Below are 18,690 nucleotides of genomic sequence, written 5' to 3' on the forward strand. Positions count from 1 at the left end.
AAAACCATTCCCACTTTTCCCACTTTATGCCAGCAATCCAGTTTAACTCTATCAATTTAGCTTTTCAGCATTCACAAGCATTTTCTGCAGGAAATGTGTTTTCTAGTTATGACTTCCCACTATTTTGGGAATCACTGCATGTGTGTATTTTGTATAATTGCAGGTTCTCTCTGTGTGTATTTTTATCGATCATGTTGCTGCAGGAAAATATATAACATAAGGTTTCATGTTTTTTTCCCCCCACAATACAGCTTCAAAAGTGTTGCTGCACTGGCTCAGCAGCGCTCCTTTAAAGCATCAAAAGAATGTACTTATCTCTACTGCAATGCAGCCCTTCATACATTTCCTGAGGGAATTGGAAAAGGGTATTGATAAAAGTAGGAACATGAAAGGCTTTTTTTCCACGACTGTGTGCCGATGCTGGGGTTGACTGTCATTTCTGAGGCTCGGAAACATTGCTTTCGTTTAAGCTGCCAACGGATGGTGTGCCATTTAGGCGTCTCTCATGACTGTGCCATGTCCTTTTTTGTTGTTGTTGTTGTTGTTGCAGTTACTCTGGAGGCACGACGAATCTACCAGTGAACCTGTGAGCTCAACCCCCAGTCATCATCACAATTTGAAGCCAAAGACTCAACGCAGCAAATAAAGTAAACAACTTAAATATTTATTAACCGAATAATTTTTTTTTCACAGCAAACTCTTATCACGACACAGTCTTCAAGGAAAATGACACTTAACCCTTTGAGTACAATTAGGTTGGCCACTCTGATCTGCAGAAGAAACAATGAACAGACCTGGAGGAGTCCCCCGCCGTGGTCCTCTATCGAAAACATGAACAAGCACATAAGGATCGAGAAGGTCCAAAAATGGCTTCTTTTAAAAAGTCAGACGTTAAAGGAGAAACACAATGGCTTGCTTTTTTTTTTCTTTTTTTTGTAGGAACTGAATCAAGAACAACATTGTCATTTTCAACATTAGATTTTTTTTTTTTTTTTTTTACATAGTTGTACATAGTTCTATTTTGTCCTGTTCTCATGACGAGATTTTACAGTTCAGTTCATACAGACGTGTGTTGGAAAATAAATACGTGGGAAATGAAGTCTGTCCAGGCTCTGGGCTCTGTTTGCAAAGATGCCTGGGACAGACCCCGGTCTACGCTTATTTTGATTTTAAAAATCTGCTTCAGCGGAGTCTCAGCTTTTAGTGACGGACACTGACCAGAGATCTGTACATACACACGGGCTAGTCAAATCCATAATGTTGTCCTAAAACAGTGAAAAGACATTAAACTATGACCGATACTAAAAGGGTTAAGGCAAGAATAGAAAAATAAAGAAATAGTAAAAACAATAGAAATGTTGCTTCTCTGTCATACTCAACTTGCAACGCTCAGATCCTAAGAAGCTGTGACAGTGAGAATTATTCACATAGTCTTACTCTCTTTACAGAACCGTTCACTTTACACAGTATTTACAACAAAACAGAACCTATCCCACAAAAGAAAAAGTAGTCCACTGAAATTAACACGTTATTTATGAACACAATGATAATTAAAAAACTGTATAATTTTATCATATCGTCAGTATGTAAAAACAGTTACACACAGACTTGCAAATCGTGTTTTACAGTCATTATATTTCCATATCAAATCAATCAACAGACCTTGTTTTCCGTGATCGTTTGTACAAATGTCTGCTTTCGATTGCTGTGTTAAGACTTCGATGGGTACAGATGCCATTTTACATCAATTTTATTTTGTGTGTGTACTCTGTGCGCACAGTTGACAATTTCAGTTTTACAGGAGGCGTTGTGATAATGGAGGCGAGTACACGGAGAAATGCTGATGTGTGAGACACACGCGGCTGTGTGGCAACAAAGACAACACAAGGACAATGTGACTGAGAGGTCTGAGTGGCAGCGCACTCGCTGCACGCCACTTTCCCCTTTCAGAGGTTAAACAACCAGCATCACCTTTCCCAAAAGTTTGTGAAAGCCCCCCCCCATGTTTTTCAGAAACAAGAAGTAGTTTGACATTAAATGGCGGAAGGTCAGCTGGAGGGAGATGGCGGAGACATTTACTTTCAACTCCAAAGACCGAGGTCTCCCTTGACGCCGGTTCCAATTCCCCAAGAAAAAAGCAGCAACGTTTTTTTCTCCTTTTTAGCTAGTGCAGACAACAAACACGCCGATGAGGTTATTCCATTTGATAATCCTCTACTGGAGGGATTGATCATGATATTGAACAAAAACATGCAAGAAGTGACTCTACACACGCGTCCACTGGCTCCCTCATTTCCAGCCGTCTGATTCCTGGAGCAGTTCATCTCCTGTCTCAGACTGCATCAGAGGTACTCTACATGCGCGTCTAGTATTTGGCTGTGATACAGTAGAGGTGTTGTAGAAAGTGGGATGGCTCGCGACAAAGTCAAGGCGAGTTTCGGATACACGCGAGATGGGTAAAAGCCTGGATCCCATGCCTACTCAAGGGTTTTTGTCAAAATCTCAGTCAAAGACGTGTAGTCTGCACTAAGCTTTCCAGTATCAACCCGGACTTTGATGTAGAATAGCCGTATCTTATATAGAGATGGCCCGATACAATTTTTTGCTTCCCGATACCGATTCCGATACCTGAACTTGCGTATCGGCCGATACCGAGTACCGATCCGATACCAGTGTGTCATATATTTTATTATGTTTTAACAGCTGTATACTACTATCCCTGTATGGATGTGATATGATTTCTATCTTTGTTGTCGGTCTGGCTCAGGTTAAACTCTTTGTGAAACATGAACAAACACAAACAATGAATGCCCCAGAACTTTCTTTTATTCTCTTGTCAGTTATAACGGAAAAAGAACATAAATGAACTACTTTAACGTAGATTTTCTTTAGGGTTTTATTACGTGGTATCGGATCGGTGCATAAACTCCAGTACTTCCCGATACTGATACCAGCTTTTTAGGCAGTATCGGAGCCAATACCGATACTGGTATCGGTCCATCTCTAATCTTATAGGGCTCCAGCTGATTCACTTCACATAAAAAAGGAACTTTTAAGAAACCAAATGAAGTAATTTGTTTTCAATGTGAAGCATTATCTCAGTCTGTGGAAGTCTGTTTTTCATTCTGAGAGAGCAAAAGGATTTTCCTGAAAGAGGAAAATGAGTCTGATGTCTGCAACTAGGCTGACGGTGCGCAAAGAAACCAGAGAGGAAGAAAAAAAGTTGACCCTTGGTTCCAGCTTTGAAAAGAAACAGTTATCCTCCTACTGAAACAGATTTACTCAATAACTATTTCCCCTAACCAAAAGGTGCACCTGACATGTCAGATTTCTGCTGCTATCGGGTAATAATTTCATGTTTGGAGCATATTTCATGGCCACAACAGGTAGTTTGCATTTCAAAGTCTGCGCTCAAGTTTTGAGACAGTGTTTGAAATCCCCGTGGTTTTCTCTGGGAAAAGAAACAAGACCGTGATGGACAAATAAGGTGATAACAACGACAATTGAGGGAAACGTTAGCGCTCTCGAGACAAGCTGGAGGGTAATTTAGAGAGGTGTGGAGGAGAGGACAGGGCGTGGGACCACAGCCAAACTACAGCGGGAGAAGCACCGCACTCTCCTACGTTATTAAGTCTGGCCGTCTGGGAACAGACTCGATGCTTGGTGACCTCCTGGCATACGCAAATCCAGGCCTGTGTGACATGGCTTTAACTATCCCCACTCTCTCTCTCTCTCTCTCTCTCTCTTTTTGAATGCCTCTCTGCCACTCTCTGTGTGTGCCGTATGCTTCAGAGCTGAGGAGCTCTGGGAGACGCCAGAGAAGTCCCACCCACCACAAGCTCTGTCGATTACATCAACAGCTATTGCTCATGCACAGTGTCTATGTTTTTAGGTGTTTTTGCCTGTGGATTTACTGCCCACAATGTTTTTTGATGTTTTGTCTATGTTTTTTTTGTATTGTCCATGCAGCAACTTGCTCTTGTCCAACACTAATTTCTCCCAAGGGAGACAAATAAAGAAACTTGGGACTTGACTCGAGGTTCTTGTTCTGGCCTGCAGGAATCTGTTGTGCACCATCAAACTGCTTCCACTACTTTCATATTCTTTTGATATCACGACTTGTTATAACTAGCTATCTGGCAGTCAGCCACATCACAGAGGAGACACTGAGGATGAGGGGAAAGTGTTGGGAGAAAGACGTGTTAATGGCTCAGCAGGACAGACAACAAATATATCCTAATTCAGAGCCTGGATCCTCTGAGGATGTAGCTCATGAAGGAAGGTTATTAAAGGAACTGAAGACTGAAGGATGGGTTATGTTTGAAATAAACTACAGCCATCCTCCGTTCAGAACAGGTCTGCCATCTTAGAGAGGGGGGCAAGACGCAATGGATTGTACAAACGGGGATAACGGCGCAAACCTTCAGACAACCAAGCTTGAGAGAGAGGAAACCGTGCGTGTTTTCTCTTCTCCACCCACCTGGCCAATCATTGCTTCAAGTGAAGTGGGAGTGCTTGTCGGATTGCCTCTTCCAGAAAGTTACAAAAATTGTCCTATGCAGCCGCCCCTTCTCTAATGTTGAGACACTGTTTGATGTTGCGACAAGCACTTTTTTTTTTTTAATCAAAGCACGCCGACACATCGAGACTGCACCTCCTTTTGTGGCGGCATCATCTAGCCTCACAGAGACCAAAACTAGCGTTCAGGCGCTGCTCGTCAAAAATCAGAGCTTCCGCAAGACTTGTGAACAACTTAATTTTGAAAGCAAAGCATTTCAGCCTTTGGCCCTGACTTTGGTAAAGGCCATAGGTCGAAACGCATCAGTCAGAACAGTTACTTTTGGGTCAATCATTTCACCAGCAAGATGTAAACAAAAAGTTTAAATATGTGTGAAAACTAGAAATAGTATGATAATATCCATGAAATCATTTGCTGTGTCCTCTAAATTCGGGAATTTCATAGTAACATTTAGAGGACTCTTTAAAACGGAACAGGCCTTATTAGACACGTCAAGACAAATGGACGTTGCAGGATCCAGTCCCTGAAGTGGGAGAAGCAGACAGCTGTTGGGTATAGATACAGGAATGCGGTTGATAAAACATTTATGCAGCATGTAAAGAAAAGTTATGCACCCTTGATTTGTTTGCATGTTCAGCCACAGAACCCTGAACATGTAAATGCACAGAAATAACTACAAGTAAAGATTAAGATTAAGTTAAAATGTCCTTCTTTCCCACATTAGCTTTGCTTGGCTTTACTGATTTTTGCATCGGTCAGAGAATGTAGTACGCGGAATTTTTTTTTATTAAAGATGAAATATCGTCACATATTACAACGACAAAGTGAGAACCTTTGAGATATCAAAGGTTCGTGTGAGGTATTTCTCACGGGAGAAAGTACAAGATAGTTGCTGATATAACACCAAAAAGTCACTGCCGTGAGAGAAGTTGCAACTGGAGTTGAAAACTGAACCACCATCCGACTTAATGGTATTTTTGTTACTTTCCAAAGTTATTTCTACATCAAACTATATCCTGCTTTACGGAACATCATGTAAAATGAGGGTGCATTACTTTTGGTTACCACAATTATAAATGTTTTATGACACTCATTGCAATAGTGAGTCTACATTTTGCAACACAGACAGCTGGAGCACCTCAACACCTGTCCAGCTGCAAATCCTTTTCTAAATGACAACAGTCAGCTGCTTGTCTCGGTCTTGAGGTTGGTGATGTTAAAACAGGTTTCCTCAACACATTCAGTGAAATGGAAACAACACAAAGACACGTACACGACACAGTGACTGTGGTGAGAGCAACTACGGCTTCACACACACACTCACGCTCTAACTGTTGGGTCAAGTTGCGGCATTAAAAGCACAGCCTCAACACCCCAGTCTGTCCAGTGCATGTTTGGATTTTCTGTGCACACTCTGGCATGCACATGTGTGTGCGTGAGTCTGTTTCATGAATCCAAAGGGAGAGTCATCAGATGGAGGAGGGGGTGTGGCAGTCCCGCAGTGAGGAGGAGGAGGAGGAGGACTGGAGGAGGAGAGCTTTAGTTGTTCTCAAGGCAGTCGAGATCCACCGAGCAGCAAACATTCCCATTCTGAGCGGCGCAGCATGAAAAGACAGGAAAGAACAGAGGGTATTAAATATACTCTAGTGTATTTGAATATGCTGTACATGTTGCATTTAATAACACGGTTCAGAGCCTGTCTGGCCATAATTAGTCAAAATATAGAAACTTATTACAGACGGAACTTGACATGACGTCTATAATATTATTTAAGGTTCAGCACAGTCCAAGCAGTGACCGATTTGAGAAATTGAACAGCAATGTGTCTTTCCACAGACGAGATCCCAGTTATTTTGGATAATCAAAAGACCTTACTGTCAAAGTGACACACTTTTCTTTGGAACTACTTTCTACTAAGGAATAGTTCCCATGAATAGTTTCAGAAGCCAATATCTACGACGACACCATTTTCTAAACATAGCCATACTGAGAAATCCAGAGAGAGTTGTGTGGAGCTGATGGTCTTAATTAGCTTTGTAGCAACTCACTTGGCGATGGCTTGAATGTAACGGACGTTCATTAATATCAAAAAGTTACGCACCAAAGGTTTAAAATGCGTTTATGTTTGTTTGGCTGAGCTGACCCTTTGAGGCAAGGAGGATAGATAACTGACCAGGGTAATGGGGCCTGTGCCCTCTGACCATGGGGTCCAGTCAAAGCCTCAGCTTTGACTGGAAGCGAGGTCCCCTGCTGGTCAGAGGGAACAGTGATGCAGCACATGGTTAGCAGAGTGACTTCTAAGTGAAGTAGCTATAACTACTTGCTGTGACCACAGTGTGAGTTAGAACACCAGCTGCTGTGGCTGCCTATGACCTGTATGTTTTGTTAAGCCAAAAGAATTTTGCAAAAGTATTCAAAGTTTAATGATTCAGTTCATGTAACCACTACACACAAATTTAATTTAATATAAATTCCGATTGCTAATGCCCAGACTCGAGGACCCCCTCGAAAACGAGATGGTTCATCTCAAGGGCTTATTCCTCCGCAATAAATAAATGTCAAATATATTGCCTAATGTGTGGAGGTGATCTGAGTGATGGTGACATGTTCCTGAAACAGTGATCTGCATATTTTGCTCTTTTAAGATGAAATGTACCTTACATCATCTGTGACAATCTGATTTGTTTTATTCATTTTGGAAGACAGCCCCGCAGTTGCATATCCTCCATCACACATAAATTCATTGTGACACAGCTTCCACCTCAAAGAATTTCCGTGAGTACCATTAGCCTGTAATGCCTAGCATTAACATTATGAAGGAACGGAGGAATTAAAATTGATATGAACATGAACTGAATCAAGCTTCTGTAACTGCGTGCAATTTTTATATCCCAAACTTCATGTGCAATGATTTAGTTGCAGGGATGGAGAAACAGCAGATGAGGTAAAAGCACCTCAAAAACAGGCAAACTGAGTAGGAATTATTTACTGAGAATATCATGTTAAATTCGTTAATTGTTTTGTGAATTTGTGGTTGAGCACTGAATTGTCCACACCGGTCTTGAATCAAACATGGATGCAGCACAGTAAAGCAAACCTTTGTTGTTGTTGCTGTAGCGTTGGCCTACCTTACACTTGCAGGTGGTACATGGGGAGTTGGGCATATGCCATGTGTCTCCGCTGAGGCGGGCGGCGCCTGCGGGGTCCTGACACGTCTGCCGGATGTCATACGACAGGTTGTCAGCCAGGCAGGGGTCTGTGACGCAGCGCGGGCAACACTCGCCCTCCGCCACCGCCGTGTACTCGCACATCAACACGGGGCAAACCAGAGGCCAGCAGTCCACCTCCCCCTCCTGAGCGAGTAAAAAAAACAAAAAACCCATAAGGTGACACAAATGTTACCGTGTGTGTTTTGTCTTGTGTGCGAATCCGCTGATCCGGTAACTTCAGTTACTGCTCACACGCTGGTTTGTTGCCACGTCTCTAATTAGAGATGTTATAATTATCTGAGCCTTCCGCACACACTTACACACACAGCTGAGCAGGGCCAGGTACTAAACACAGCCCTGCTCGGAGACAGCGCTTCAAGTTGATGAGGAGATTGTTGGTTTTTTTCCCCCCCGATGTCATCCTTTTACTTCTAACAACCGTGTTTCCAGCTTCCGTGTGAATGTGTATCTGTGTGTGTGTGTTTCGGTGTACGCACCATGCAGCGGCACTGCTGGCAGCCGTACATCCAGGACGCTCCGCTGCGGTAGAGTGTGCGTCCGCTCTGGTCCAGACACTGGCTGCTGGGCCTGTTGTCACAGCCGGGACAGCAGAACAGATCCTCGTCTGGGTCTCCGCAGTCACAGGGTCTCCTCCTGCAGTACGTCTGGCCGTCCTGCACAACAGATGTCACGGCGTCAGAGGTTTTGATAGTAGCCCTGACATACAGTGCTGCTCATGAGGATAGGAACCCATTGCTAAAGTTGACTAAAAGAGGAATAAAAAAAAAATCATCTTAATGTCTTAATTGAAGAAAAAAAAAGGAAAAATCCAACCTTTGAGAACACCAGTTTTCTTTGTGAATGAATAATGTATCGTAAATAAATAAATGTTCTTCCTTAAAATACAGGGGGCATAAGTATAGACACACCTATGTTAAATTCCCATAGAGGCAGGCAGATTTTTATTATTTCATGGATCCAGGATACTATGCATCCTGATAAAGTTCCCTTGGCCTTTGGAATTAAAATAGCCCCACATCATCACATAGCTTTCACCATACCTAGAGAGTGGCATGGGGTACTTTCCATAAGATCATCTCTCAATGCAAATCAAACCAGCTATTAGGCTAACTGAAATAAAACCAAATCTCCATTTTCTAACAGCAATTTGTTAGAGCCGTGAACGAAGTGAGAATGCGTTAGAAGTTTGGTGTCTGGGCCGGAATGCAAAGTCTCATTTAGTGGAACCTGCCAGATCTGGGAGCCTCCCGATCCGCCTGGCTAGTGTCCCTGGCTCTCCGTCTCTACCCAGCGAAAACTTTATGGTTCATTTTACTCACCACAGCCAGCACTGTCTGGCCCGGGGACGACATTGTAAAGGAGATGTAAAAATGTTACATAAAATGGCTGTTAGAAAATGTATGGGCGCCATAAAATCATTCCTCATACCATTAAAAGGGCAATACAGAGCCAATGTTTTATCGATGCATATTGTCCTGCTACAATAACCGCTGAGTCCCAGGGAACCAGTACCGATGGCCTTGGTCTTTACAGTTATGGCCCTCGACTTTCTGGGAAATTACTGTCAATTGTACCCTGCCGACAGGACGTATGAAGGCAAACTGTTCGTTTTAATGCCAGGAATAAGACCAGGAAGGAATGCTTATGCTCTTGTGCAAACCAAAACAACATAATTATACAGCTTCTGAACTTGATAATGAATTTGACAACTGCCGATGACATTCTCTTAAATCAATATGTATGACTTGTTTTCAACACAGTCCTTAGATGAGGTATTCCTCTACAGCCGGGAGTATCCCCAAAGTGTGGTGCGCGCACCCCTTGGGGTGCTTGAGGTGCCTCTAGGGGGTGCGCGTGAGGAAAAATGTAATTTTTTGTGGAATTTTTTATTATAAAAACCTAAAATTTAAAACTTTGCTTTATACATTTAAAATTAAAAACTTACATTTTAATAAATGAATAAATGTACCCAAAATGCACTTCAGTTCCTGCCAGTCAGCCTGTCTTTACGTAACGTATGTGTAGCGCAACACTACTAGCTTTAACGTTACCTATGTAGGCCAACTAGCTAGCCTACCAGCTGAAATAGTTTATTTACATAAATTGCACAACTGGCTAAAATTGGGAAAACTGTCAGGTGGGACATCTAAAGTCATGAAATAGGAGCGAGAAAGAAAGAGAATGAGGGATCGGAGGCGAGAAAAACGGAAGGATGCGTTGGGCCGGAAGGACCGGGACCGGAGAGCACAGGCAAATCAAAAGGACATATGCTCATCATCCAGGCAAGTAGGGAAAAGAGGCAACGAGGGTGGGCATCAGACTGGAAAGAAAACGAAGGAAATATGATGAAACTGAAGCTGTATGGAACCCTCTTATCTACGTTGCCACCTGAACACAAAGCATGCCAATGTAAGTCAAAAGCCCCTTACTTTAATTTGGCCAAAAAAGGAAAAGATCAAAAAAAGATTGGGGGTGCATCAACCCGGTCAGGATGTAGAAGAAGTCTTTGGGAACCGCTTTCTGAAGGTAATTTAATTTAAGAGCATCTTTGTTAAATCAATTCTGTGGAACTCAAATTTTCTACTTCAAATCAATTTCTTCTTTCATTTTCCTTAAAATAAAACTTGGTGAAAGTTTCATATAGAAGATCTTTCCTCCTTTGATGTCATCTGCTGGCCAGCTTACACAAACTCTTTCCTGCTCCACCCACTTTCACCTTCCACTCATGCGCCACCTTATTTCCACTTTTCGTCTGGCATCCCACAAATTTCAATCAAATCAAACCAATCAACCTTCCTCTGATGTTCAACAAACCAATCGAAAGTTCCATGTGCATTTACCCCGAGTCTGTACTTTGTGACCCTAATTACCTTTCAGTTTCTCTCTCCTTCATCACAAACCACAATCACTTTCTGGCTGCCTCACAGTCACCATGCAGGCCTATGCTTTTCAGCCTTGGTCCCTGAAACCCAGATCACTGCCTGTTTATATTCAGTGAGCATCCCATGTCTGGCTCAAAAACCAGCAGGGCAATGGATCCTGAAGGCATCCGATGTTTGCAGAGTGTCTTGTAAGCGTCACGTGTGTCACATTTGTGTTTGTTTTCTCCACTTTGCGCTGAGACTATTTAAGCAGGAACAGCTTTTGTGTGTTAATGTGTGGAATCCCCTTGTGAATGTATGTAAATGCATATATATTTATTAACACGTGACATATTGAACGTTGGATTTTTATTTATTAACTTGTAGCAAAGATAGATTTTAAAATTCTACACATTTCCTTCTGCTGATATATACACTATTCAGGGAATACAGATACAAAATAAAGATAAGATAAACATAAAAATGTGCTAATATGCACAACAATATTCTTGTAAAACACAAAGAAATTTCATTAAAAAACTCAAAACTATGAGGATATGTGGCTCGTTTTAAAAAAAAAAACACATCCTTGTTATCATCATTATTATAACTTATGTTTATGTATTATCCTCCCTACCTTGTCATTACTCATTACTAGCCATCCTCGTTACAAACCTCACCTCACGTCATGTCACAACACTAGCCAAACAACCTCCCACTTCAATATAAACCATTGCACTGTCCTAATGTCTGTATGGTTTAACACTGTCCAAAGGTCCTATGTCTTTTTGTCATGTTATATTGCACCAATAAAATAAAAAGGAAATGTGACTGCTGAAACATTTCCAGTGGAAATTTGAGCCAAGAGTGAACACAATGCAGCTGAGGATGTTTACATTCAGAGGGTCATCATTCTCTAAAATGTGTCACATGAAATGGAACAGTTCATCTGACATTGTTGCAGAGGAAGCATCTTGTGGAGGAAGCCACTGCAGACTAAAATGCCATAACTCATGACACACAGTATTATAGAATTTGCACTTTACTCTTTAGAGTAATTACCAGGGTAATTATTATTAATTAAGTATATGCAGAGGCATCTATCTGCCATGCAGATGAAAGCTTGAATACTGGAAAGTAACTGTATTAGTCTTGTATGATTCTTACACTGTTTAAAAAATATTCCTATTGTGTTATATAATAGTTTGTTCCTTGCAAATTTTAGATTGTGTTTTTTTATAATGTGATAGTTACTGAGTGTGTGTGTGTGATCTTTTGTTTATGGGAAATATGTGTGTGTGTGTGTGTGTGTGTGTGTGTGTGTGTGTGTATGTATGTTTGTGGGTGTACACATGCATGTTTATGTATGTGGGTGTGGATAAGTGTATTGCATATTGATGTGATTTTACATATATTCTTGTAATGTCTGTGATGTAATGGGTATGTATTGTGTGTCCAGTGTGGACCCCAAGGAAGAGTAGCTGACTTTTACGGCGTCAGTAAATGGGGATCCTTTTAATAAACAATAAACAATTAATGTGAAACATCTTGGTGGTGAATTTTGGATTTTTATGGACTGACTTCCTGGTTCAACTCTGACCTACTCTGCTTACGTAGTTGTAGTTACGTAGTTAGGCCCTATGTTAGGGTTAGGGTTACATTCCATCTGTAGTCCATTGCTACTGATTAATAGGTTGGGTGTAATTTGCTACCAAATTGGGAGAAATAATAATAATAATAATAATAATAACAATAACAATAATAATAATTTATACTTTATTAATCCCGCAAGGGGAAATTACAATGTTTACAAAGTGGGATAAAATCTGATAGAAATTTATGAAAAAGGAAATGTGGGAACATAGGGCCTAATTTTGGAAAAGAAATCTTAGAAATGTGGGAACATAGTGCTGTGGGAACATAGGGCCTAATTTTCAGTGAAAAAAAAAATTGAAATGCGGGAACATAGGCACGCTGTCGGTACTTTGGTGTGTCCAGTGTTATCATAACCAATACATTATTGAAAAAAAAAGACTAGATGGAACAACCCCGCAATATCCTTCGAATACTTTGAAAACTGTATTTATTTGCTGAAATGAAATGAATGAAAAGAGAAGCAATCAGAAGGAAAAGATTCCTGGGTGCTTCATATCATCTCTCAGCTCACCTCACTCCATTCCCATTTTCAAAATATTCTTTCTCTTCTTTGTTAATTTAACCAACTCATCCCGTCTCTCCTCCATTGTTAAGTCTTTGTCTTGTCTTGTTCTGGTCTTTCTTCTCTTTGTATGAACTAAATGCTAAAACTAATGTAAATACATGTCATAATTTAAACAAGTCTCCCAAAGAGAAACCGGTTTATCTCTGCCCTGTCAGATGCTGCTCTCCCCGGCTGCACTGTGGCTGTGTGTGTGTGTGTGTGTTGTGTGTGTGTGTGTGTGTGTGTGTGTGTGCGTGTGTGTGTGACCGCCGGCCAGCGAGCTCGTCACGCCTGCAAGCGCTTCTGGAGTTTAACTCGAAAACGCAGTTAAACATTTGTACTTTGGTACAAAATGTCACTTTATGAGGTTTTTTAACATTAATATGAGTTCCCCCAGCCTGCCTATGGTCCCCCAGTGGCTAGAAATGGTGATAGGTGTAAATCGAGCCCTGGGTATCCTGCTCTGCCTTTGAGAAAATGAAAGCTCAGATGGGCCGATCTGGAATCTTGCTCCCTATGAGGTCATAAGGAGCAAGGTTACCTCCCCTTTCTCTGCTTTGTCTAAAATGGCACATACTAAGGAAAGCTCATTGTGGGACTGGCTCTAGTGGCTGTAATTCTGCACCAAGGCTGAATTTCGGGAAAGAGACTTCAGATACAGTATTAGGGGACCACTAAGGTCTATATAAAAGCATCTAAAGAGCACCATGTCATGGGACCTTTAAAAAAAAAGAAAGATCCTTGATAGTCTACGTATATTAACAGCTTAAGAAGTCATAGAAGAAAGATAGAGTTTCAGATCATAGCTATTACAGTATAAGTGTCGTGATTTGTATGTGTGTGTTCATCTTCTGTACCTTGCAGGAGCATATAGCACAGCGGTCAAAGCTGGGTTTCCAGTCCTCTCCGTTGCGTCTGATTCCCTCTTCGTGTGGGCAGTCGCCGCCGCAGCCCGGACCAGACGTGCACACACAGTCGTAGCCTCCCGGGAGGTTCACACACACACTGTCATTCCAGCAGGTGTGTGTCTGCAAACTGCACTCATCGTTGTCTGGAAGACAAAGAGTAAGCCATGGTCGGTCATGCATCGGTGCACGTTTTCATTCATGACATTTGCTTTTTTTTTTATTCTATTTTATTTAATTTTTCTCTCTTAGCATGAACATGGTTTAATACATTTCGAAATCCCAAACATGTTTGGCTCACAGAATCTTAATAAGTTGTGACATTCCAAGACCAAAGGAACCAACCTGAATAGAGAGGACCGATGGCATCTACTTTTTTTGTTTCCATGTGGCTCAGGAAACACGTCTATCCCTACCTTTTATCAAGCCATGGCATTTAACTCTCTTTATCCTCACTATGTGAGAGAAAAAGAACAAAGTCCCTTTGACAGTAGCTGTGCTCTCCCCTGCCACCAGACATCAATCACACCCACATGACACTGACAGCAGGCCACTAGTGTTGCATGAACAAAGCAGAAAAACTGAAAAAAAGGAGAAGAAAAAAAAATCATGTTTTTGTTTGTGTGTTTGACTTTAACCATCTTTTCACACTGTGAGCAACACTGGTCAACAAGTCCATTTACTTTCTACACAGTTGAGAGAGACGGAAAGATGAAAAACGGTCACAGGTTTTAAAAGATTGATTTCCACACCTCCCCGTTTCCCTGAAGATACAGAATGTTTAGTTTTGTATTGCGCAACCTTACCATCAGGCAATCAAAAGAGCTATTCCTCTGCATGGTAGCAATTTTAGAACATAAAATGATCAGACTTAGCCCAACTACCATTTGTCTAAGCTGTACTTGGTCAGTTTTGTGTGTAGTTTGAGCGTAATGCTAACATAGCAAGTTAAATTGCTTATAGTCAAAACAACAACGGACATTTTCTATTTAAGCCTGTTCACCAGTGGTAGTAAAACACACATAATCGTTGTTCAATGTGCTGCTTGCATAGTGTCGTAGGGCACTACGCGATCACAGAAGGCTTGTATCATGGGGATGCAACGACAGTTTTATTGTCATTACTTAGAATTCCTCATGGGGGTGACAGAAACTATGCACTATAGCTTTATAATATGGGTTTGGAGCAGATCTCTGAATGGTATGTTGTATGGCTCACTTCATGTATCTAAATAAGGTTGATAAAAAAAATAAAGGATCTAATATTATTACTCAGTATTTCTGTTTTCTTTTAGCTGCCTTCAATGAATCCCATTTACCATAAGCCCTAGACTACCAGGGGATAAACATCAGGGCTCGACAAAAAGAGGTGAGTCCATGGACCAGTCGATGGTATGCACTTAGTTCAGACCATCGACTGACGTAATAACAACGAGACAAAGAGGACTGAAGGGTGTAGATGTTTTTAGACTTGCAGAGATCAGTTGGAGAATGACTTTGGATGAGAACTTTAGATGAATTTTACAGATATGGACGACACCAACGAATAGTAAACCTCAGGAACAAAATGAAAAAAAAAAAAAAGTCTTGTCATTAAATGTGTGAACAACTTGTTAAAACAATGTATTGTTATGAAAGGAAATACCAAAGCAGCAAAAAAACACATGACTTGCACTGCCAGACGGTAACATAAAAATGTTTAGAGCCTCTGGCTCAAGTTGCTCACATCATGCAACATGAATTTTTGTTTTCTCCAGTGGAGGATGATGAGCGGAATTCGGCAGGCAGACCTATTCTGGGTGGAGGTGAGACTTGGCTGATGGCTGTGGCCACACCAGCAACAACAACAACAACAATACACTGTGATAGTGCTGAATGCACACTCTAATTGGTTGCAGTATCAAGTTTGCTGGATACAGAGAAGGAGGAAAACAGCTCAGCCAAGAATGAATTTGTGCCAGCGACAGACTATTTGCATACACTAAATGAAATCCCTATCAGCCAGTCAGAACACTGTACCTCCGCTGGTGAGGGATTAATGCTCTTCATGCTACATTCACCACATTCAGCCACAAGCTGCTGCTTGCAGATCAAGCGTACTCTTACATGTAGACTATGAAAGACGGTCTTACAATGGAACACAAAAGCCCTTCGGAGAAACCAGCCAAGCACAGCCAACCATGAGAAAAACTTACACTCGCAACTATACATGTGCTGTTACACATGATAGCACTAATCCCGCAGTGCATGTACACGACAAGACACATTCACACAGGCATAGATGCATACACACAGACACACACAACAAATAAACCCCTCCGACAGATGTTGGTAATTAGAAGGCATCAGAAAGCTTAGTATTTGAGTATTTAAATCATATTTCTCTGGTAGGTCTCCAGGCAGCCCATATGGAAAGGTCATGTATATCACAGGGAGAGAAAAGAAAATGATGCACACAGGCTGTCGTGCAGGGACACAGTGGGAGTCTATGGTGTATTATCCTCATCTTTCGGCACAATCTGTTTATTAAAGCCACCTGTCTCTCCCTAAAGCATTAGGTATAATAAAAGTGTTTCGAGATGCAGCCAATGTAGCTCTTAGTCAAAGCAATAAAGGAAAAAGGACTGCTGCTTGCAGCTGCTCGGGTCTTCACCACAACAATATGCAGTGCAACACAATGCAACATAATACAATGTAATGAAATCACACTGCTGCACAACAGAACGTAGAACTCAACAAAATCCAACATGAGCAAACAAGAAATAACCTACGGCAGCGAATTATTGAACACAACCTATTCACTTTAACGTCTCAATATATCACACTGACATATTACGACATGGTGTATTGTAACACACAGTACTGTAAGAATCTTAATGTGTCCCATAACTTAAGTTGTAAAACAAATAAACACAGCATTACGGCAACAGTGTAATGCTGACATGCAAATAATCGGCAGGTTTTGATTAGTTTTGTGTACAGCGTGTTTTATGCTTCTTTGTGTTGTTTTTTACCCAAGTGTTTTTCCTGAAATGTTAATTTGTGTTAGTTTATAAAAAAAAACACCATTGTCACAGTTCAGTAAATGTCATAATTATCTCAATGTGCCAGTGTTTTTGTGAACACTGCTCTATAAATAATACAAAAAATATACCAAAATTCCATCCGTATGAGAAATGGCCAGTAACTGAGGAGAATGAGATGGCTTAAGCAATTGAACAAGCTAATCAGAGGGACATTTTAGGCATCCAGTAGCTTAGACAACCATAGCACAACAAACACAAATACACACGTATATCTCATATACATTGCTTAAAAATTTAAAGAGTTATAAAAATAACTCACAGAAATTTAGAGTTAAAGGTGCTATGGTAGAGCGTGTGCAATGGTGGTAGTGCAAAAGAGAACAGTGCAGGGATTGAACAGTGCAATAATAGCTTATTATTAAATATTAACTATGACTATGAAAAGACAAGAATGTAAACATGATAGAATTGCTTGACAAACAAGAAAATAAATAATATACGTTAAGAACTATATATAACAGGGAATAAGTTATAAGATGTAGATTTTATGACCACAGTCCAGATAATTGCTATAATACCGGCGGGATAAATAACTCTTGCGCCCGACGCAAATCTAAAATGGGTTGGTCTGAAGTAGCTAGGTGTGGTTTGGGCGTAACGTGCAATAAACCAATCAGAGCTCCACCTCACATTCCCTTTAAGAGCAGGCGGGCTTGTTCCATGGCGGATTATGACGGCGGATTTGCCTGGCGCACGCCACCGGGGGGGGGGTCCGGGATGCGGCAAAGTAATAAATGCCCGTCTTGACCGGGTGGCGATGTTGCTGCGGCCTCTCGGGCGCATCTCCACAGTCTGGAGAGGATTGCTGCAGGTGGAGATCCCGCCGGAGTGTCCAATCCCGCCGTAGTTCAACATCACGTCTCCTTAAGTCCTCTAATATTTCCTCATTTATGTCATCAACTCATCCATGATTCATGGAAATTTTGTGTAAAACACAGCCAGCCACAAAGAATGCTGCGACCTTTTGAGGACTGTACTGTAAAGTGCCTCCTGACCTATCCAAACACCTGAAGCGCATTTTCAGTAATATTTTTTCCTTGTAATTATGTATGGTTTGCAAAAATGGGAACTGCTGCGTCCGTGTAGATGAGAGAAGCAAAATGTATGCACAATGTGCACACGCTACATTATGGCCAAAATACCATCTGAATAACACGCTACTGACTTTAGACTAGCGCCACTGACTTTAGACCAGGTTTTTCCTGGTCAGTGGCGGAATTGTTTTCTGAAACTGCAAAATAGCACCAGGGAACGTTTGCGCCTGAACACGCCTCCTCTTTTTGCTGAACCGCCCCCGGGGGCGCAAATACATTCCCTAATTTACCTCTGTGCGTCGGGTGCAAAATAGGAATTATACATTCGTCGGTGTACAAAGCCAATTGCGTTGAGTGCATGATAGGGCCCATAATGGTAGGGGCTGAGAGAGACAGGCTCATGCTGGAAAGTCCATTTCTCTCCTCCCCCTTTGTGTGGTATTGAATAGTAGGCAGTGCAGTGGAATCAAAAGAAAAAAGTCAATAGTCAGTTAAAGCAACAGTGGCCAACAAATTTAAATGAAATATTTTGTATCAATCCTCTGTAACTCAGTGCAATCTCTCATTCAGCATTTCTTTCATCTGTCTTTCATTCTGTCTTTCTAGTGCTCAATCTAAGTTGTACCACAAATCCCTTGACTACGCTGCTCATCTGTACATATTCACCACATGTGGGAAATACAAAACTAAAAAAATTTGTGAAATGTCTGTATGAAAAGACACTTTAGGTATAGCTCTTTAATGTCCAAACTGGAAGAGCTCACTTAAGTCACTTCACAGCAGGACGCCCTTGGAGTAGCACAGCCAGTTGCTCCATGTTTCAAACATGAATTAGCACCTATAACATAACAAAAGT

General features: G+C 41.3%; 1 protein-coding gene across 1 annotated transcript in view; it reads right to left on the reverse strand.

Moving 5' to 3' along the window:
• Positions 1–3,955: 3,955 nt before the first annotated feature.
• Positions 3,956–18,690, reverse strand: part of LOC114571720 (protein kinase C-binding protein NELL1) — a 130,841-nt gene continuing 116,106 nt past the window's right edge. The window contains exons 6-9 of the mRNA XM_028602900.1: positions 13,668–13,861; positions 8,226–8,402; positions 7,648–7,872; positions 3,956–6,109 (exon numbers count right to left, since the gene is read on the reverse strand). Coding sequence (XP_028458701.1) covers positions 6,059–6,109; positions 7,648–7,872; positions 8,226–8,402; positions 13,668–13,861 — 647 coding nt within the window. The 3' untranslated portion in view covers positions 3,956–6,058. The remainder of the gene's footprint in view (positions 6,110–7,647; positions 7,873–8,225; positions 8,403–13,667; positions 13,862–18,690) is intronic.

The sequence above is a fragment of the Perca flavescens genome, chromosome 1 (assembly GCF_004354835.1).
Source record: "Perca flavescens isolate YP-PL-M2 chromosome 1, PFLA_1.0, whole genome shotgun sequence".
Taxonomy (NCBI): domain Eukaryota; kingdom Metazoa; phylum Chordata; class Actinopteri; order Perciformes; family Percidae; genus Perca; species Perca flavescens.